The sequence below is a fragment of the Lithobates pipiens genome, unplaced genomic scaffold (assembly GCF_037356315.1).
Source record: "Lithobates pipiens isolate NorthernLeopardFrog02 unplaced genomic scaffold, aLitPip1_a1.2 Scaffold_41, whole genome shotgun sequence".
Taxonomy (NCBI): Eukaryota; Metazoa; Chordata; class Amphibia; order Anura; family Ranidae; genus Lithobates; species Lithobates pipiens.
The window spans coordinates 3,922,687-3,945,386 of NW_027507861.1; the positions used below are offsets into that span (position 1 = coordinate 3,922,687).

The window sequence follows — 22,700 nt, forward strand, 5'->3', positions numbered from 1 at the left end:
CTTCGGATTCGTAAACAAAAGTTCGTATCTCGTACAGAATTCGGACGCATGGCAATTTGTATTTCGGATCCTCCCGAATGTACGAATTTAGGAAAGTTCGTACGAATTTGAGATTCGTACGAAAAGAATCGCACATGTCTACCAAGAGCTTTTCCGATTAGAGTCGTTTATACTGTATGAAGATGTTCATCTCCTGTGATCGGCTTGACCAAAGATTATTTTTCATCTACCATCAAGGTGAGTGAGCATCTTTTCTGAAGGTAGGTAGGCTTTTATGTCTGCCAATCTGTGTTCCAACTGAGCACCTTCAAGGGGCATGTTTAAATTGTACCGGCTCACATAATAAGATCTGAATGTGGCTGCTATACATGAGATAGCGCTCTGCTGCCTTTACTACCATATTCATAAAAAACTTCATGATTAGGTCAGAGGTATTATGCATCCTGTCTTTTTTAGGCCTATGTCCATGTTTAATTAGGACTCTGCAAATGCAGCATTTGTGAGAGGCCCGTAACATGAGGAGAATCACCAATGAGTCTTCTATTTAAGTCAAAGAAGGTTTGTAGTTCCTTCACAAGATCTAAGCCAACCGGTTGGTCCTAAAATAACTTTTAATTTAAATTCCATGAAGTGGATTTTGGGGGGAAAATATTCTGGCTGTAACTCGAAATAAAAACGTGAGCAGACAAAGCAATATATCCTATCCCAGCATCAGAAACTAGGAGTCATGACACATATCTTGAATGGGAAAAGACTTATGCATGAGTAGTGCAGGGGAATAGTATGAATAGGCTCTGTCTTGGGGGTGTATAATGCGTCAGACATCGAGTAATTAATGAGAATGGAGAACTCAATCTGTTCCTGCCTGGTTGATGACATTTTGAGACCTACCCCCAGAGGGGTCTTTAGTGGGGTCCATCATGAAGTTAAAATCCTCACCCAGCCGGAACTACCCAAAGTATCACAGACGCTGGCGTTTTTTTTATTTTTCTAGGGGCCAAAATCACAATAGCCAAGGCCTGGAAGAAACATGCTGTTTCCTTTTAAGATGTTTAGAACAAAGGTCACATGGATTATGGTACAAGAACAAGTGGTGGCTAAACTGAACGACAAAACTGAGAGGTTTCGGGCGGTCTGGGAGCCATGGGCCACGTTATGTAATATTTCCCTTATACCTGGGATGCAACCTGGTAGTCTGGCCTCTCGGGGACCATTAGCGCTGGACCAGCACATTCTGCTCTCTCTCTCTCCCCCTCACACATTTTCCTTCTCTCCTCCTTTGACACCTCCCTTGGTGCAGTGTGATGCTACCCTATTGGGTAGATTTGCAGGACAGCAGGCACAGTACAGGCAAGTTAATTGCTCTAGCTGTCCATCGGCATCTCGGTCTGTGAAACCCTAGTGGGGCAGGGTATGATTTATCTGGTGGGAATAGGCGGCTCCAGCCCCTGGTCAGCAGCAGGATCCCAATTGGGGCGCTTGGGGGTCTGAGGCCCGTGTATCTTAGCCGTGCGTGTTCTCATTAGAGGAGTAGATTGAATGCCACGGGTACACGACTTTAAGATCGGTTTACCGAACTAGTCAGAGGTAAATGTGAATATAAAGTATAATATATATAATATAACGGGATGTCAACGGCCCTGTCTTTGCTTGCCTCTACTGTCTATATGTATGGAAATATGGATGATTCTTTTGGTTTTATTGTACTTTCACCTTCTCTGTTATGAAGAAAAACTGTTAATAAAAATTACTCAAGCTAAAAATCCTCACCCAGATTTAAAGTCCCTTCAGTAAATTCTTCTAACCTGGTCAAAACAGAGTCAAGGAACAAAATCTGGTTGGATTTGGGGGAAAAAAATACATTTTGTCTCAAAATGTGACCCAGATACATAGACCATTTTTCTGGCAGGTTTGGGCCTTTAATATTTCATGAGATTACTTTCAGTGTCATGATTAGAGGTTGAGTATAGTGATAAAGCAAAGAAAAAAAAATGGTGGGGAAGGGTATCTAGGACCGGTGCCCAGAGGGGAAAAAAGAAAAAGGGGAAATCTAATCTAAAACACAGTCAAGAAGCAGATTGAGATATGAGAGCCTGTCCCCCCTGACCCCAAACATTGTTAACAATAGAAAAAGGAACCTGAGAGAGGTCAGCAAGACATAATAATACATCTGCAGAAATAAATCCAATAGACTTCTGCATATTGCATACTCAGCTTGACTTTCCCCATGTAAAAGTCATGTGCACTTGGACAGCCAGTATGATACCTTGAGCCCATGCTCTCTGAAGATACAGCATGGTGAATCAGGAGTGTCATAACTAAGCAGACAATGTGCATCTGTCTGTAATTGCAAAACCATCAAATAGATATAGAAAACATCAAACATATCAGGCCAGGTGGGACAAGGCTCACCCAGGTCACATCTGGGCAATAAGCCAATAATTGTTATGTCTCAAGCCAATGATTAAGTATTATTGGCTGGCATTGTTTAACCCGGTTGATCGGGCCAACAAAGCTCCCACTCTTACTCTAGGAGGGAGATATTTCCTTCCCCAAAGGATAGGAGAAATTACAGGGGCAGTAAATATTAAGGCACATATATTGTCCAGAACCATGCCTACCATCTTTGGCATAATGACAATCTAAAGTACAAAGCAATGTCCCGTAAAGATAGCATTGCACATTGAGTATATAATTGTGAAGAATTTTGTAAAGCCAGCAAAAGTAAGTACATGTTATAATAGCAGTCTAACCTATAAACCAACTATACAGAGGGTGCATACCTTTGTTATTTCCAAGTGGGACACCCTGGAGATCAGGCACGAGATACCTTTTTACTCATCTCATTCCCTAAAGTACCCTCTCAAAGGTTTGAGAGTAGAGGAAATTATATCATGTGGTATGAGGTTATCTGCAACATGTCCTCCCAGGTGATCCAAAAATGGAAGGAAAAAAAAAAGAGAGGAGGGCGATAAGAGGAGGGAATTGGGTCCTCTAGACCCCTGTGAAGGCTTGTTGCTGGCCCCCACCATCTATCCCCTCTGGAAGTGTTCCAGAGAAAACTTTGCGACAGTTATGGCCTGTACACACGGTCGGACATTCCGACGACAAAATCTGTCAGATTTGTTCAGACGGATTTTGGCCCAAACTTGTCTTGCATACACACGGTCTCACAAAGTTGTCAGAAAATCCGATCATTCAGAACACGATGGTGTAGAAGACGTATGACGGGACTATAAAGAGGGCAGTAGCCAATAGCTTTCATCTTGTAATTTATTCTGAGAATGTGTGGCACTTTGTCCGTCGGAATTGTCTACACGTGATCTGAATTTATACGATTGGATTTTGTTGTTGGAAAATTTTAGATAATGCTCTCAAACTTTGTGTATCGGACATTCCGACAGAAAAAGTCCGATGGAGCCCACACATGATCGGATTTTCCGAAAACAAAATCTGATCGCACATTTTCCATCAGAAAGTCCGACCATGTGTACAGGGCATAAGTCTCAAAAACTGAGTCAGGGACCACAATCACCTGTCTATGATTTGTTACTGTTGGGTGTGACAGCCGAGTCTCCTGGATGGTGTCATACTCTACTGTGGGGCCTGTCAGCAGGAATAGGGGGTGCAGTGTTGGAGAAATCTAACAAATTAGGAATCTGGAGGGGTTTTATGCCCGTGAAATCAATTAAGGCATATAGTCCTGATGGATGTTTTGGCGAGAAAGTGCAGTTACCATTACATAAAAAGGGTGAAATTGATTGCCTCATTTGTATGTCAGGCTATGGGAACTGAGCTTGTCCAGTAGAGGTCTAAGGGATCCTCTCATTTGCAGAGTTTTCTTGGAAACATCTGGGAGATGATGAATTTGGGTCCCATCAAAGTCCCTTATGTTAGGCTCTCTCTGTAGAATGCCTTCTTTCAGGGTACATGAATGCAGGCAGTATAGTACATCTCGGGGATGGTAATGATCCGTGGACTCTGTCAATAGTAATTTCAGTCTGAGGTGGGCACTCCAGATAGCTATTGAAGATGTCAATGCCTGTGGCCCACAGATCAGCTTGTTCAATGGCCTTTGGGATTTCCAAGAGCTGGATATTCTTTAGGTGGCTGTGGTTTTATAGATCATAGATAAAAAAAAGGATGTAGTTATGGTATTTGTGAACTGAGAGCATCCTGTAAGGTCTAGACAGTGGTGGCAACCATTCTTATATCAGTATTGTCTTGTACTGCATCTTCTAGTTTACCATCTCACTCTGCCATTTCTTTAGCAGCATGCCTTCCCTAAGGACCATTTCAATCCTGCTCACTAGCATCTCATAGTCATCCTTAGTGTTCATAGTGGGCAGGAAAGACCAGGGCATATTCCCCTGGAGTAGCTGAAGTCAGCCAACTGGTATCAAAGCAGGGCTGGGTAGGTGTACTCGCTGCAGTCTATAGCTGATTGAATGGATGTGAGAGGTTCCTGTGGTCTCATTGAGTCAGTGCTGTAGTAGTTAGCGAGGGCCGCCATGTTTGTGTCCTTCCCTTAGAGCACATTGTTTCCCCATAGCTGGTATCTGGAGACAATGTAAAGGAGCGTGGAGGCAGGTCACTGATTGGGGAGAGGAAAGGCAGTTTGTGATCCCAGTCGGGCTCCTCTGTCTGTAGGAGCAACAGGTACTGTGCTGAAGTGAAAGGGAGCATGCCAGTCTCAAGAGGAGAAGCAGTTGGCTGCAGCTGTTTCAAAAAACAGCACATGGCTGTGGAAGAACAGTATTGCTGTGACTTCCCAGGCTTCCTCTTGTGGGTTGCCACTCCATGGAGATGGACAGGGGCTGGTAGGTGACTGCTGTATGGCTGTACAGCCACACCCCATCCCTGCGCATCTTAATATGGTAGCAAAGTTTTAAAAAGCTTGAGCATGGCTGATGTTAAATCACTGACTGTTTCCGGGACACCCCAGATACTGAGGTTATCGTGTCTGTTACAGTTGTCTAAATCTTCTAGTAGGTTTGCTTCTTAAAGTAGCATTATATTGTTTTTCTTCTGATTAGCTTTTTGATGTGGGGTGTGAAACTTGTGAGACACCCCAAACCCTTTCAGCGTTCCAGATACTGCCTTAATTTACCTCTTTCTTTCAGTGTTTCCTTCCTGCATCTAAAAATTAATATTGTGAATCCGCTGGTGCCTGCTATAGGATTTCTTCATTGTAAAAGTCTTGTCACATTCAGAACTCTAATATGTCTTCTCTGCAGTGTGATTCATCTGGTGTTTAATAAGTCTGGTCTTCTGTGTAAAAGCTTTTCCACATTTAGAACACTGATATGGCTTCTCTCCAGTGTGGAACGCTTGGTGACTAATAAGTTCTGCCTTTGCTGTAAAAGCTTTGTCACATTCAGAACATGGATAGGGTTTCTCTCCAGTGTGACTCATCTGGTGTCTTAAAAGCCTTGACTTGACCGGAAAAGCTTTGCTACAGTCAGAACACTGATATGGATTCTCTCCAGTGTGAATCCTTTGGTGTTCAGTAAGATTGACCTTCTGTGCAAAAGCTTTGTCACATTCAGAACACTGATAGGGCTTCTCTCCAGTGTGGCTTCTCTGGTGCGTGATAAGATTTATCTTCTTTGCAAAAAAATTTCCGCATTCAGAACACTGATATGGTTTTTCTCCAGTGTGAACCGCCTGGTGTCTTAAGAGCCTAAACTTGACTGCAAAAACTTTGTTACACTCAAAACATTGAAATGGCTTCTCTCCAGTGTGAACTCTCTGGTGTCTGGTAAGATGTGACTTCTGTTTAAAAGCTTTATCGCATTCAGAACACTGATATGGCTTCTCTCCGGTGTGAATCCGCTGGTGTGTGATAAGATTCGGCTTCTCTGAAAAAGCTAGGTCACATTCAGAACATGGATATGGCTTCTCTAGATCGTGAGACTTTTGGTGTCTGAGAAGGCTGGATTTCTCTGCAAAAGCTTTGTGGCATTCAAGGCACAGATGTGGCTTCTTTCCCGTGTGAACACTCTGGTGTTTTAAAAGCTGCGACTTGAGTGCAAACACTTTGCTACATTCAGAACACTGATATGGCTTCTCTCCAGTGTGAACCGCCATATGTCTGGTAAGATTTTGCTTATGTGTAAAAGCTTTGCCACATTCAGAACACAGATTTGACTTCTCTCCTTTGTAAACCTTCTGGCGTGTGATTTGATTTGCTTCCATTGTTAAACTCTCATCACGTTACAAGCAAGATATATCTTCTCTGTGACTCCTCTTGTGTATACATGGGTTTGACTTTACTGTAAAACCATTGCGACTTCTGTCCTGTTGTCCTCTCAGGCTGGATTAATGTTTAAGAGGAACCAAAACACTAATGCCATTTAGAACACTGATATGACTTGTCAACAACGTGACTCAGTTGTGCTTATCAAGACCAACAATCACCCGTCAATCCACCTGTACGAAGACAAATAAAAAGAAAAGCCAAAATGATATAAATAAAGCTAAATTCAATTAAAGGTGATTCTTTGGTTTTAACTTTTCTTATTAAATATATTTAATACACAAACTAATATACATGTAATGTACAGTGCATGTTTTTTTTTTTTAAATTAATGTTTTAATTAATTTAATTTTTCAAAAAAAAAAAAGTACAATACAGTATAAAGAAAAAGCATTTCAACTTTCGATAATACAAAGCTATGTACCGTATTTATCAGTGTATAACACGCACTTTTTTAAAAGCAGGGGAAAATCGTGGGTGCGTGTTATACGCCGATCTTCCGCAATTCTGAGCCTCTGGGCGGCTTTCAGCCTTCGGCCATTATCGGCGGCTTTCGGCCGCCTTCGGCTATTCTCGGCGGTTTTCGGCCGCCTTCGGCCATTCTCGGCGGCTTTCGGCCGCCTCCGGCCGTTCTTGGCGGCTTTGGCCTCCTTCGGCCGTTCTTGGCAGCTTTTGGCCGCCTTTGGCCATTCTCGGTGGCCGAAAGCTGGCGAGAAGAGCCGAAGGCGCCGGAGGCCCGCCGAGAACTACCGCACGCCGCCGAGACACACATCCGGCTCTGTATCTTGGCGGCGGCATTTAAAAAAAAAAAAAAAACAGGCAAATAAAATAGACAAGGCTGCAATGGGGAACAAGACTGCATAAGGCTGCAATGGGGGACAAGACTGCATAAGGCTGCAATGGTGGACAAGGCTGCATAAGGCTGCAATGGTGGACAAGGCTGCATAAGGCTGCAATGGTGGACAAGGCTGCAGGTGACACTGATGGGCATATAAATGTAAGTTTTTTTTTTTTCCCCTTAAACTTCCCTCCTAAAAGTTTTTTTCCTTAAAATCCCTCCTAAACTTGGGATGCGTGTTATACGCCGGCGCGTGTTATACGCCGATAAATACGGTATATATAAACTTATGAAATTGAGCGTACATACAGGTATGTCAAAAGAACATCTACGAAGTAAATGAATGAATCAATTCACCCATAGAAAAAACAGCGCATATTACTCTATAAAAGAAAAGTTGTTCTGGTGCGATCTCTTATTCTACGGAGAACATATATGTATACTCCAATTATATATAAATAAATCGTACAAAATTGTTATTGTCCATAATAACTATCAATATGTCCAGTTTATGCTATATACTCAAGGTAGTCCCGGTGCGAAAAGAACTGAAACCAAATTATCTATTACAGTCCATAAGAAGCATAGGAAGCAAAACTGAAACAAAGTTTTCTGTCACAGTTCATAAGGAGTATACAATGCCATCCGTCCTTAACGTGACTAGACTTCCAAACATAAACTACAGTGTTCCCAAATCGCTGCGGGGTAATTCCAAGCCTGAAGCAACCCCCTTTAGTTTTATTCTTACCAGATCTGCCTGGTTACACGAGCTTTCAGATATCACTCTTCATCGGCTGGATCTCATCCGCTTCATGAGCACCAGGTGATTCAAAATCAGGCAGATCTGATCTTGAATCACCTGGTGCTCATGAAGCGGATGAGATCCAGCCGATGAAGAGTGATATCTGAAAGCTCGTGTAACCAGGCAGATCTGGTAAGAATAAAACTAAAGGGGGTTGCTTCAGGCTTGGAATTACCCCGCAGCGATTTGGGAACACTGTAGTTTATGTTTGGAAGTCTAGTCACGTTAAGGACGGATGGCATTGTATACTCCTTATGAACTGTGACAGAAAACTTTGTTTCAGTTTTGCTTCCTATGCTTCTTATGGACTGTAATAGATAATTTGGTTTCAGTTCTTTTCGCACTGGGACTACCTTGAGTATATAGCATAAACTGGACATATTGATAGTTATTATGGACAATAACAATTTTGTACGATTTATTTATATATAATTGGAGTATACATATATGTTCTCCGTAGAATAAGAGATCACACCAGAACAACTTTTCTTTTATAGAGTAATATGCGCTGTTTTTTCTATGGGTGAATTGATTCATTCATTTACTTCGTAGATGTTCTTTTGACGTTTTGTAGTGGCTTTATTTTTACATTTAAAGCCTTTTAATACAGCTGCTAAAATTCCACAGCTCCCAGTTAGGAAGCACATTATTTAGTGCAAGCGCTTTTTGTTTGCTGGGCTAACGGGCGGAGGTTACCTATAGCAAAGGTGTTTATTGTACATACAGGTATGTTTATAAAGTAAGCATCTTCCAACTATGGATCATTCAAGTACTATTAGCATACAATATCCTGTGATAAACGAAAGCGGAAAAGGATATATAGTTATGAATAACAACAATACAAAGGAAAAAAAGAAAGAAAAAGATAGCAAGATACAACCTAATCAGAAGTTGGCACCATGAGAATCAGGAAGTTTGAGGGTTATCAGACTCAAGGGGGAACTCAGAGTCGTCCCATATCTTCCATATTTTATAAAAGGAGGGTAGTGTATCTTCTGTTTTAGCAGTCAAGTGTTCCATCCTACGTATATCTGTCATTATGGAAAGAAAAAGATGGAATTTGGGGGGGAGTGGTGGAGAGCCAATGTCTAGGAATTGCTCTTTTAGCGGCCAGAAGGATAAAGGACATAAGGTTCTGCGAGGCTTTAGATACTCCCGGAAAAGGGAGGCGTAGAAGGAAATGCATGGGATTCAGAGGGATAGGTGTCATTAGTACCGTTTGTAAAAGATCCTGAATTTTAGTCCAATAAGGGCTAATAAGAGGGCAATCCCGAAATATATGGAAATGAGAACCCATGGACTCGCCGCATCTCCAGCAAATATTGGAGATGGCTGGGTTGCGAGCATGCAGCAAGGCTGGGGTCCTGTACCAAAATATCAAGATCTTAATGGCGGTTTCCCTCTGCACCACACAACATGAAATTTTGGATGTAGATAACAGTGCATGTTTACATTTTACTATTGTACCTTATAACAGACACCATATTGCTCTATTATGGTATACGAGTGTCTATTACAATTTTTGGCAGTTCTTTGATCTCATTCAGAGCATCGTGCTGCATTTCTAGCACAGGGAAGGAAAAATTAGAAGCACTGTGCTTAACCTTGTGAAACTGGCATGGCTACTCTTTGATTTGAACTCAGACTCCCTGGCACAAGATGGGGTGAGTACGTAATATGATTTAAAGTGTTATTAAACCCTAACATTTATAGCATATATTTACTTCAGTACTTACCCTGTACCTTACTTTTCTGTCACCTAAAATCTTAGGTTAAATGTAAGACCTTGGAGGTTTAAACTCATAAAAAAGGTATGGGGGTTACCTTTATCTTAATATTCGTAATCAAGAGAAGATTTAGGGACATCCCTCATATGCCCACTACAAAGGAGCTGAATGGTCTATCTCACTACTCAAGGATTACAATAATGTTTTGTTTAACCACTTCGCCCCCAGGCCAATTCTGACATTTCTCTCCTACATGTAAAATTCCTAATTTTTTTGCTAGAAAATTACATAGAACCCCCAAACATTATATATGTTTTTTTTTTAGCAAAGACCCTAGAGAATACAATGGCGGTCGTTGCAACTTTTTATCTCGCATGGTATTTGCGCAGCAATTTTTTTCAAACACGTTTTTTTCAGAAAAAAAACAGTTTCACGCTTAAAAAAAAAATAAAAACAGTAAAGTTAGCCCAATTTGTTTGCATAATGTGAAAGAGGAGGATACGCCGAGTAAATAGATACCCAACATGTCACGCTTCAAAATTGCACGCGCTCGTGGAATGGCGCCAAACTTTGGTATTTAAAAATCCCCATAGGCGACGCTTTAATTTTTTTTACTGGTTACATGTTTTGGGGTACAGAGGAGGTCTAGGGCTAGAATTATTGCTCTCGCTCTAACGTTCGCGGTGATACCTCACATGTGTGGTTTGAACACCGTTTTCATATGTGGGCGGGACTTACGTATGCGTTTGCTTCTGCGTACGAGCTCACGGGGACAGGGGCGCTTTACATTTTTTTTATTTTTTTATTGTTAATTTTACTTTTTTTTTTTTTTTTTACACTTAAGAAAAAAAAAAAATTGATGACTTTTATTCCTATTACAAGGAATGTAAACATCCCTTGTAATAGGAATAGGGCACGATCGGACATATTTACAGTGAGATATGTCAATAAGACCCCACATCTCACCTCTAGGCTGGGAAGAATAAAAAAAAAAAAAAAAAAAAACGATCCTGGCTTCCCTGCCAAATATTCGCCGTTAATTTGAATACCGAGGCCGGGAGTGACATCATAACATCGCGCCCGGCCTCCAAACGATCATAGAGACTCCGGGGACGATCTGGTCCACCGGAAATCTCGATGGTAACTTATGGGGGCCGGCGGATCCTGTCACTGACTCACCGATGGAAGCGGTGAGTCGGTACAAGCACCGTAGGGCGGCAGGAGGGGGGATCCCCTCCCGCCGCCCGTAAGAACGATCAAGCGGTGGAACAGCCGTTATGATCATTCTTATGGTGCAGGGAATCGCCGGCTGAAAACGTTGATATCTGAATGATGTCTGTGGCCCCAGGCATCATTCAGATATAACCACCGAAAGCCCATGACGCCAATAGACGTAGTATGGGCGCCAAGTGGTTAAAAAAAAAAAAAAATTTACACAATTTTGTGTTGGATGATCACCCCCCTTACAGTTATATGACTGCCTGTTGATTTTTGTTGATTTTTATCATTTCATGGTATTGTTTTTTTTTCTTTTTTATTTATTTATTTTTTTTATCTTATTTTCATATTAGCCTTTCTGTTATGATCTGTGATGTACCATTTCACATTGTATGAAGTCTCAATGGATGTACCTAAAATACCATACGATTTGTACCGTTATGTTTGTTCCTTGCACTTTAATAAAAATACAATAAAAAAAAAAATTACAATTTTATTAATACACAATTAAAATCCATCAAGACATATGTCCATAGGAATAATATAAAAAAAAAAAAAAAAAAAACATTGATTAGAGTAACAATTCCAAAATCATCACTGTTCTAAGCTGGTGTTGCTGGAAAGATACCGTCCTCAAACAAGGCTGAGGATATCCCTGCTTTTGGGAGGACTTGAGAGCTGTTGTTTTTTTTCATTCTTGTGGACATATATCTTGATTAATTTTAATTGAGGATTAATAAAATTGTATCATTTATAACAAAAACATGATTGTAATCCTGACTGTACAGTACAGTAAAGGCAGAAACTATATGATCTTCTGGAGGGATGGGCAGGAAGTTGAGTTAGGGCAAGATGGCCCCCGCTCGACTCTATGCCCTTGGGAGGACCGGGCGATGTTGACGTAACTTCTACCTAATGGCCTTAAAGGACCCATTTTTTTCTGTTACATGTAAAATGACTTTTTTTTTTTTTTGCTGTTAAAGGTAAATGTGATATTGGAGGTATTTTTTGGCCTCCAGATCTCTCAATAAAAAGGACCTGTCATGCTTATTTATATTATTATTATTCACGATTTATATAGCGCCAACAGTTTACGCATCACTTTACAATGTATAGGAGGGAACAACACAATTACAGTACAGTACAATACAAAAGGTACAGGAGGGCCTTGCTTGTAGAGCTTACATTCTAAAGGAAGGGGGTGGTGCTACAAAAGGTTATAGCTGCAGAGAATGATTTGATGGGGGGTGGCTCGGGGACAGCTGTTAGGTGGGTGTGGGATAGGCTTCCCTGAATAAATGAGTTTTCAGGGATCTCCTAAAGTTGGACAGGTTAGGGGCTGATTGGGCATACCGGGGCAGGGAGTTCCAGAGGATGGGAGAGGCTCTGAAAAAGTCCTGAAGACGAGCATGGGAGGAGGTAATAAGGGAGCTAGAGAGCAGGAGGTCCTGGGAGGAGCGGAGGGGACGATTTGGGCGATATCTGCAGATGAGGTTGGTGATGTAGATGGGGGGGGCGAGGTTGTGAATGGCCTTGTATGTTATGGTTAGCATTTAGAATTTTACACAATGGGGTAGGGGAAGCCAGTGAAGGGATTGGCAGAGAGAAGCAGCAGTCATGGATTGGTTAGTGAGGTGTATTAGTCTAGCAGCAGAATTCATAATAGAATGAAGGTGGGAGGAGCCTGCTTAAGGGTCGGCCATTAAGAAGAGAGTTGCATTAGTCAAGGTGGGAAATAATCAAGGAGCTGTCATTAGTCAGGAAGGGAGGAATTCTGGAGATGTTGTGGAGGTTAAGGCGGCAGGATTTAGCCAGTGATAGGACCCTGGCATGTGTGGAGGGACCAATGCTTGTGTTGATGATGTTAATGGTGAAGTCACGGGGGGGGAGGGGATCGTGAAGGAGGAAATATAACAATCTCAGTTTTAGAAAGATTGAGTTTTAGGAAGTGGTGTGACATCCATATTGATATGTCATTCAGTAAGTTTGAGATCTGTGAGGAGATTGAGGGGGTGAGTTGAGGAGTAGAGAGATAGATCTGGGTGTTGTCGGCATAGAGGTGGTATTGGAAGCCATGGGAGTTTATCAACTGGCCCAGGGAAAGGGGTATAGAGTGAGAATAGGAGGGGCCCAAGGACGGAGCCTTGGGGTACCCCAACAGAGAGAGGAAGGGGAGCGGAGGAGATGGAGTTGTAAGTGACACTGAAAGTGCGCTGAGATAGGTAGGAGGAGAACCAGGATAAATCAGAATCGTGGAGACCAAGGGAGTGTCATTTGCTGAGGAGGAGCAGGTGGTCAGCTGTGTCAAAGGCAGCAGAGAAGTCTAAAAGTATGAGTATGGAGTAATGGCCGTTGGTTTTAGCAGTTAGCAGGTCAGTGGTGAGTTTTAGTAGAGCAGTTTCAGTAGAATGTTGTGGGCGGACTGTAGGGGGTCGAGAAGGTTGTTGTCCATGAGGTAGCGACTCATTTGGTCATGGACAAGGCATTCGATGAGTTTGGAGGCAAATGGGAGCAGGGAGATGGGTCTTAAGTTATTCAAACAGGTGGGGTCTAGTGAGGGTTTTTTGACTATGGGGATAACAAGTGCATGTTTGAGCGGGGAAGGAAAGGTGCCAGAGGAGAGGGAGAAGTTGAAGATGTGGGTTAGGAAGTTGAGGATAGAGTGGGAAGGTGGTTGCAGTAATTGACAGGGGACATTACAAAGGATCTTTATGTAGCACTGACCCCCGAAGGAGCTGCTGGTTTTATTTGGGCTTACCGTTACCTCACTTGTTTGCTTCTCCGTCTTGGGTTTCCCGTGGTAGACGGCCCAAAGAATATGGAAACTGACCCTGAATCCCCTTTTGGGTTATTTATTTAGAACAAAGCAAAGTCTCTCAATAAAGGGTAGAGGGTTAGGAGTGAGATCAGGCACTTAGATTGCAAGATGGAAGTCTTTAGAGAAAATCCGGAGAATAAAAACTGTTTCACAACTGGATTTAACAACCCCCAGATAGACCTCTCTCACTAGGCCTAGCAGCCGGTGGGATGCTCGACAAAGTCTCTGCCACAGACTTGTGAGATACACTTGAGCATCACTGAGGGATATGAATAAATTTAAAGAACTGACATACGGTACCAGTTTCTCTCAGCCGATCCGGCGATACCGTATGAGTGTTGACCCAGGTTGCGTCCTTCAACTAAGCCTCCAGGCTCCTTCAGAGAAACCAGCCTTGCACACGGTCTTCTCCTGAAAGAGTCCTCCCCTGGGGTTCTTCAGTTGCTGGGCCTCTCCCTTCAGATGAGATGGCACCAGACTACCCTTGGATCAGTAGGCCTCAAAATTCACTCGGGCCTGTCCCTGCAGTTGCATAGCCTTGAGTCAGACGGCCCCCGAGACTCAGTATGCATGGTTCCGCACCCCAGGCCAGGAGGGCCATGGGGCTGGGTCAGGAGGACCACCAGAACCAAATGGCAGGAACCAAAAAAACTCCCACCAACATGACGTCGGTACCACCCCCCAGAATGCACAGCAGGAAAACACCCCCACTGAGCTGGTTCCGAGAGAATAGTGGCATTCAATACACCCAGCTAGCCTGCGTTTCTACTCTTTCCAGTGGTGACAGCGACACCTGCAGTCAAGGAGAACCCAGTGCAACCCAGCTGGGTTGGAACTGAAACCAGATATTTATAGAATTAGTCCAAAAGCCCAACTGTGGCTTCAAGCAACTTAACTTTTCAGAAACCATAGCGCCTGCTCGTCAGGAGCCAGCGCTACATTTACATTCCCTTTAATAGGAATAAAAGTGATCAAAAAATAAATAAAAAAAGGGACAGTGTAAAGATAAAAATAAAAAAAAAATAAGAAAAAAAAAAATAAAGTGCTCCCGTCCCTCCGCGCTCGTGTGCAGAAGGGAACACATATGTAAGTCGTGCCCACTGTTTTCAATCCACACATGTGAGGTATCGCAGCAATCCAGCACAAGACCTCCTCTGTAACTCTAAACAAGTAACCTGTAAAAAGGTTTAAAGCATTGACTATCTACCGTAGTTTGACGCCATTCCTTTGCGTGTGAAATTTTAAAGCATTACATGTTAGGTATCTAGTTACTTGGTGTATCATCTTTCACATTATACAAAAAAGTGGGCTAACTTTACGGTTTTGTCTATATTTTATTTTAATTCAAAAAAGTCTATTTTTTTTCCAAAAACATTGCGTTTGAAGAACCGCTGCGCAAATTTGTTGGGAACGAAAATATTGCAACATTCGCCATTTTATTCTCGAGGGTCTCTGATAAAAAAAAAAATATATATAATGTTTGGGAGTTCTAAGTAATTTTCTAAAAAAAATACTCATTTAAATTTGTAAGCAAAAGGACCAGAAAAGGCCTGGTCTTAGCCCCTGTGCACACGGTCGGAGATTTAGACAACCAAATCCATCGGATTCTGTCCGTCAGATCTTGTCCGAAACTGTTGCATACACACGGTCGGACTAAGTTGTAGAAAAATCAGATCTTTCAGAACGTGATGACGTAATTTCGTTACGATGGGACTACATTCAGGCTAGTAGCCAATAGCTTTGATGTAGGAATTTGATCTGAGCATGCGTGGCACTTGGTCTGATCAAAATTCGCTACACATGATCGGAGTATGTCCGATCGAACCAGTTGGTCGGGAAATATTTCCAACAAGTTGGAAAATTGGGTCCGACGGATATTCCGTCCAATGCAGACCACACACAGTCGGATTATCCGACAACACGGTCCGATAGGACACATTCCGACGGATTCTCCGACCGTGTGTACAAGGCTTTAAAGTGGTTAAGGAGTTACATATCGAAGCAATAGGACTTGTTAGTCAACTGGGCTTCATTCATGTACCAGGTCCTATCAGTGGATTGAGGTATTGATATGGATGATATGGTAGTAATCACTGCACAGTGGTCAGACCGTGGCATAGGCTGTATATGAGATCTGAGCAGATTAGGGGAAGATGCAACCAGGAGATATGGTCTGTAAAGGAAATTTGTAAGTTATGTATATAATTATATTCTATTTTATCTGTATTGCACAATGCCCTCACTGTGCACACGGCACTAATAATGTTTTCATTACATGTTTGTATTCTTTCAAGTCCTGATTAGAATTAGTCTGCCTATGTTACGCCCCTTGTTACCATAAATGTACAATTGTAATATTAATGTGATACCTACGTAATCATGTGTATAAAAACCTTCAATTGTGTCATAATAAAGGAGAACGGTTATTTGGAAAGATGCTGAGCGTATCTTTTGTGTCTGCTCCCTACTGCAGTAGTTATTATTAATTTGGAACCACTAATCAATATGAGGATAGGAGTTGCCTATCTATAAAATTCCACGTCGGGTCTATCCTCGAAAAGGATTTATGGGAATAGGAGTAAAGGGTATATTTGCGCTTTAGTGGGTTGCATCCCCTCCAAGTGTCAAGCAGGGAAGCCTGTTGTAGCAAATTGCAGAAGGACAGGGAGGGAGTATGCTCTTCAGGAACATAAAGGAGGATATTTATCTAAGGGAGGTTGTAGCACTTGGTTGGAGTCACGACAAAGTGACTCCAACCAAATGTTTCCCATGAATACCCCCCCTCAAGTCTAGTTACCATCAATAAATACTTCTTCTATGGTCCTACATCATCCTTAAGTTAAAACAATGTATCCTTTGAAATGTTCAATTAGATTAACAGGCCATACCTCACACACCTAGGTAGACTTGCATAAGATTAACACATCAAAGGGTCTTCAGCTGTCCCTTTGATATGTTAAAATTCAGTTGGCTTGGACAACTCAACTGAAATCTGGCCAATGTTGTACTGTGTATATATATATATATATATATATATATATATATAATATCCCACATAAATCTACCAACGTATTACAACAAGTGGGATTATCATTGGGTGCACAGTAAGAGACTAGGGTGGTGTCTGTATCCTGGAGTAGGCCAGCTAGAATAAGACCCACCAGATCATTGATCCCGGTAAGGGGAGGGTAAAGGGGATGGAATAATGAAAAGCCAATAAGACCCCCACAATGTTTTGTGCATGCGTTGGCTAGTAATACCTACAGATAATGGTAACTGAAATAGCGGGGGCAAACTTGTGGCTAAATGGGTTTCCTGGAGAGCCACAATTCCTATTTTTAGGGATGCGAAGGACTGGAAGGCCTTGACCCTTTTAAGAGGAGAGTTGAGACCTTTGACATTTAAACAATAAAACATTTATGGGGGCCATGGGTAGAGCAGATTATGGTATGTTGAGTCTGGACAGTCGGCAGGTGAGTGACCTCGAAAGAAAGGAAAAGGGAGAGAAAGAAAGAATAGGAGAAGAAACCAAAGAGCATGTAATATAGGGGCAGTACGTGGTGTGTGGGAGGTGAGTGGCCAGTATAGGCACCTTGCTCAGTTTTTTGCAAAATTGGCACAATTTTTATACTAGCGACTTTGTCCTTTCAAGGGCAGTCCCTTTCCTCTGTACATGTATAGTTCCACCTTCAGACGTGCAGGCGGGAGTGGTCTTAAACTTGCAGACACTGGCCACATAGGAAACAATTAGAAAAGCTCTCTCCAAATACCACAAGTACAAGAGGTTTTTCCTCTTTCAGGAGTTAAAGGTTCCAGGTGGTGGGACACCAGTAGGCCTCCCCTTCCAATAATCACCAGGTCTAGGTTATGAATACCCTTAGTAAATACTTAAGTTAAGCAAATGGAGGACCTTATACATAAGTGGGTGAGGGTGGCAGTCTTGGCCAACTCTCAGGTGGCTTAAGGCAAAAAGGAGGCAATTGAGATTCCCTCAAGCTTTGTCAGCTATGGTTCTCTATTGTATTACAGAATGAATGAATGAATGAATGAAATACTTGTATAGCGCACAATGCGAACTGAATCGCCTCTAGGCGCTGTGGCGAGCTTTGATCATCTGCTAAAAGAGGAAGGTCTTGAGTTTTTTCCTAAAAGCCAGGTGATTTTCTTCCAGGCGGATGTTGATTGGTAGAGCATTCTATAGCCGATGCCCTTGGACAGCGAATCTCCGATCACCCTTGGATTTATACCGGGCTTTGGGCACGAGGAGGAGGTTTTTGTTGGCTGATCGAAGACTGCGGTTTGGTGTGTAATGATTTATTTTCTCCATTAGGTATTGCGGAGCGTCTCTATGCACGCATTTGTGGGTGAGGCAAAGGGTCTTGAACGTGATCCGATTTTTTACGGTTAGCCAATGTAAGCTCCTCAGTGAAGGAGAGATAGATTCCCAGGGTTTTTTTCCTGTTATCAGCCTTGCCGCCATGTTTTCGATCAGTTGTAATCACGCAAGTTGATATTGTGGTAATCCTATGTAAAGCGAGTTTGCGTAGTCCAGTCCTGAATTAATGATTGTTCCAACTACCACTGCTTTGTCATTCTTTGGGATAAAAGGGAGGAGTCTGCGAAGCATGCGCAGTAGATGGTGAGATCCACTGACTACAGATACTATTTGCGCATTCCATTGACATTTGTGCGTCTAAAATAACCCCGAGACTCTTGGCTTTGGTCTTTGGGGAGATAGTCTGCCCAAAGACGGTTGGTGGAGACCAGGAGGTTTTGGTTGCGGGCTTATGATTTGGGTGTAAGATAAGAAGCTCTGTCTTTGATTGGTTCAGCTGGAGGGAGTTGGTGGTCATCCAGTCCTCTATTGATTTGAGGCAGTTTTCAGAGTCATTATAATAATAAAAAAAAAAAAAAACTGATGGAGTGGGTGCCCTTTGACGGTGAACACCTATTTGCCAATGCTTTGCATACATTTATCCACATTATTATTGGAGAAAAAAAGTATTTTATTGCCACTGAAATGAAGTCTACAAGTCTTAAGTCTGCTGTGTCTGGGGTTAATAAGAATCATTTTCATCTCTTCCAAGTGTGACAGCAGGCAGGTAAAATTGCCTGGTTGTGTTCAGGATGGAAAATATTTGTGTCCTAGATTCAGGCTCTATGCAGATTTGTACCACTAGGGGGAAGTGCTGAGAGTCCTGCAGGGGTAGAGGTAATGAGCCCAGCTGAAGTAAATTGGCTCATTAAGACGTTTACAAAAACTCCCAGAATGTTTAGGGAGGTGCTCCATCCTGGAACCTGTTTTGTGTCCCTGTTGAGACTGTTATCCGTATGTTATCCGTATGTGCGGTGAGACAACGCCTGTGTGGCAAGCCTCTTTAACAGTGCGATATAGGTCCTGGGGGCAGCACAAGGCTGCACCTAGCTGATAGCCAGGGAACCTGTCTACGTAGTAAGTGGCCAAGTTGGCAAGGATTTATTTTCATGTTTCTTTTTGTTTTGCTTTTTACCATTGTACATAGTGTAAATAAACTGCACCTTTGTTTTTTCACCTTCACTACTATCTGCTGTGCCTAATTTTTGTGTAGCGAAGTCTTCCAGGTGGTCACACCCCCCCCCCCCCCCGCTGCTGCCCCACACCCGAGCTTTGAGTTTTGAACAGGCGGCTTTCACTAAATAAGACTGGACTCCCAAATCCTCCAGTGGAAGGCAATCCTTCCTGCTATTAAAGGGGAACCCCCACTTCTTTAAATGAGGAGATGATCGTTGGCTGTCGAGGTCATTTGGGACTGAGATGTCCTGAACATGTAGGTCCAGCCAGTGCTGGGGCAAGGTCATCCATTGTCCAGGGCAAAGATAGCAAACTGGCCCTCCTCTCCCCTGCGCACAAATAGTGGTGTAAAGTCTTTAACCACTTCAGCCCCGGACCATTTTGCTGGCCAAAGACCAGACCACTTTGTGTGATTCGGCACTGCGTCGCTTTAACTGACAATTGCGCGGTCGTACGATGTGGCTCCCATACAAAATTGATGTCCTTTTTTTCCTACAAATAGAGCTTTCTTTTGGTGGTATTTGATCACCCCTGCGGATTTTATTTTTTGCACTATAAACAAAAATAGAGCGACAATTTTGAAAAAAACGCATTCTTTTTTACTTTTTGTTATAATAAATATCCCCCAAAAATATATATAAAAAACATTGTTTTCCCTCAGTTTAGGCCGATACGTATTCTTCTACATATTTTTAGTAAAAAAAATCGCAATAAGAGATTATTGATTGGTTTGCGCAAAAGTTATAGCGTTTACAAAATAGGGGATAGTTTTATGGCATTTTTATTAATATATATTTTCTTTTACTAGTAATGGTGGCGATCAGCAATTTTTTTTTTTTTTTTTTTTTTTTTTTTATTGTGACTGCGACATTGCGGCGGACACATCGGACATTTTTAACACATTTTTGGGACCATTGTAATTTATACAGCAATCAGTGCTATACAAATGCAGTGATTCCTGTGTAAATGACACTGGCAGTGTAGGTGTTAAGTGTTCCTAGGGGTGTGTTACTAACTGTGGGGGGGTTGGGCTTTCATTTACTGAACACTGATCTCTGCTCCAATCACATGGAGCAGAGCTCAGCGTCACTTGTTGCTAGGCAGAACGGGGAGACGATCGCGGCGATCAAGTCCGCGGGACCTGCGACTGGACTCACGGGGGTCATGACCAGCACACGAGCGTGCCGCCAGCGCGGCGCTCACGATGGCAGGGCGGCATTAAAGATTGGACGTACCTGTACGCCAATATGTCTGCCCGTGCCATTCTGCCGACGTAAATCGGCGTGCGCCGGTCGAGAACTGGTTAATGTTTGTGATATGCACTATAAGGCTGGGTTCACACTGCTGCGGGGGGAGATTCGGATGTGATTCGCACCGCAAATCACATCCGATCTCCGTAGCGATGCGAGTTCAGCCATACAGATAGTATGGCTGAATTCGCATCGGTCCCGCAGCAAACTCGCACGGGACCCTTTTTTTGGTCCGCAACAGAATCGGATCGCATGGGGGTTCACACCATGCGATCCGATTCCTGTGCGAGTCGGCAGATCGCACTGCGATATGCGGACGGATCTGGGGGTGTCATTAACATAACATTGACACTCCCAGCCGTCCGCATAGGGCAGTGTGAACTGCCGGCGGGAGGTGTGCGATGCGGGAAAACGCCGCGGATTCGCGGCGTTCCCGCATCGCAGCGGTGTGAACCCGGCCTAATAGTACTTACAGTGTTATGCCCCGTACACACGGTCGGATTTTCCGACAGAAAATGTGCTATCGGATCGTGTTGTCGGAAAATCCGATCGTGTGTGGGCTCCATCGGACTTTTTCCGTCTGAATTTTCGACACACAAAGTTTGAGAGCAAGATTTAAAATTTTTCCGAAAACAAAATCCGATCTTTTAAATTCCGATCGTGTGCAGACAATTCCGATGGACAAAGTGCCACGCATGCTCAGAATAAATTACGAGATGAAAGCTATTGGCTACTGGCCCGTTTATGGTCCCGATGTACGTGTTTTACGTCACCGCGCTCTGAACGATCTGATTTTCCGACAACTTTGTATGACCGTGTGCATGTAAGACAGGTTTGGGCCAAAATCCTTCGGAAAAAATCAGACGGATTTTGTAGTCAGAATGTCCAACCGGGTGTACGGGGCATTACACTGCAGCAATGTGAGAGTAATGGGTGCACCCATATGGGGTAGCGGCTGTTGGTGTCACTGTGGAAAAGAAGTCCATGACCCTTTTCTAAAAATGTTCTGAACCAAACCACACAGTACTGCGGCACCATGTGGTTGGGTGTAGGGCCGAAACAACTAAATCGATTAAACGACAACTAATCGATTATGAAATGAAGTAACATAATGGGGGTTAAAAAAAAGAAAATGAGCCCTTTATAGTACAAAAAGAGCAAATAATCACTACTATAAATATTACTTAAAAAAAATAACCCCTAAGCCCTTGTACACACGGTCGGAGATTCAGACGGAATGTGTCCTATCAGACCGTTTTGTCGGATATTCCGACTGTGTGTGGTCTGCATCGGACTGTTTCCGTCGGATTATCCGACGGACCAAGTTTTCCAACTTGTCCGTAAAAATTTTTCCGACAAAATGCTCCGATCATGTGTAGCCTACTCCGACGGACAAAGTGCCACGCATGCTCAGATCAAATTCCTAGACCAAAGCTATTGGCTACTAGCCTGAACGTAGTCCCATCGTAACGAAATAACGTCGTCATGTTCTGAACGATCGGATTTTCCGACAACTTTGTCCGACCGTGTGTATGCAACAGTTTCGGACAAAATCCAACGGATTTGGTTGTCAGAATGTCCGACCCGTGTGTACAGGGGCTTACAGTAGCGATTTGCTCTTTGTATTATAAAGGGTTAATTTTAGTTTTTTTTTTAACCCCATTATTTTACTAAACGTCTCAGGGCTGGTTCCCTCCTATGTGTTTATTGGTGTCTTTTTTTGCAGAGACACACGGCAGTTCATTTAACACAGTTTCCTACGGGACACGTTCACATCCGTGCTTTTTTTCAGCCGCTGCGTATTTTGAAAGGTTCGGGGGGCTTTTTTCAACGCAAAACGGTGCTTTTTTTTTGGTTCAATATACTTTAAACCACCTCAATATATCGTAGTAAGCGTATATTCATTGGTTTCTGCAAAAGTTATAACGTCTACAAAATAAGGGATCGATTTATAGAATTTTTATTATTATTTAAATTTTATACTAGTGTAGCGCTGACCCCCGAAGGAGCGACTGATTTAATTGGGCTAATTGGGCTTACCGTTACCTTCTTGACCTCGTGTGTTTCTCTGAGTTTCCCCGTGGTAGATGGCCCAAGAACTGCAGAGACTGACGCCAGATCCACTTAGAGGGATTTTTATTTGCAAAAAGAGTAAACGAAACACAGTCTCTCAAAGTAGGGTAATACCGCGTACACACAACCGGACTTTTCGAGGGAATAGGTCTGGCGGTCTTTCC

At 42.8% G+C, this 22,700-nt stretch overlaps 1 protein-coding gene across 1 annotated transcript in view; it reads right to left on the reverse strand.

The window, feature by feature from the left end:
* Window positions 1–2,581: 2,581 nt before the first annotated feature.
* LOC143956812 (uncharacterized) overlaps window positions 2,582–22,700 on the reverse strand; it is a 48,728-nt gene continuing 28,609 nt past the window's right edge. The window contains exon 2 of the mRNA XM_077466985.1: window positions 2,582–6,432. Within this exon, the coding sequence (XP_077323111.1) occupies window positions 5,218–6,198 (981 nt within the window). The 5' untranslated portion in view covers window positions 6,199–6,432 and the 3' untranslated portion in view covers window positions 2,582–5,217. The remainder of the gene's footprint in view (window positions 6,433–22,700) is intronic.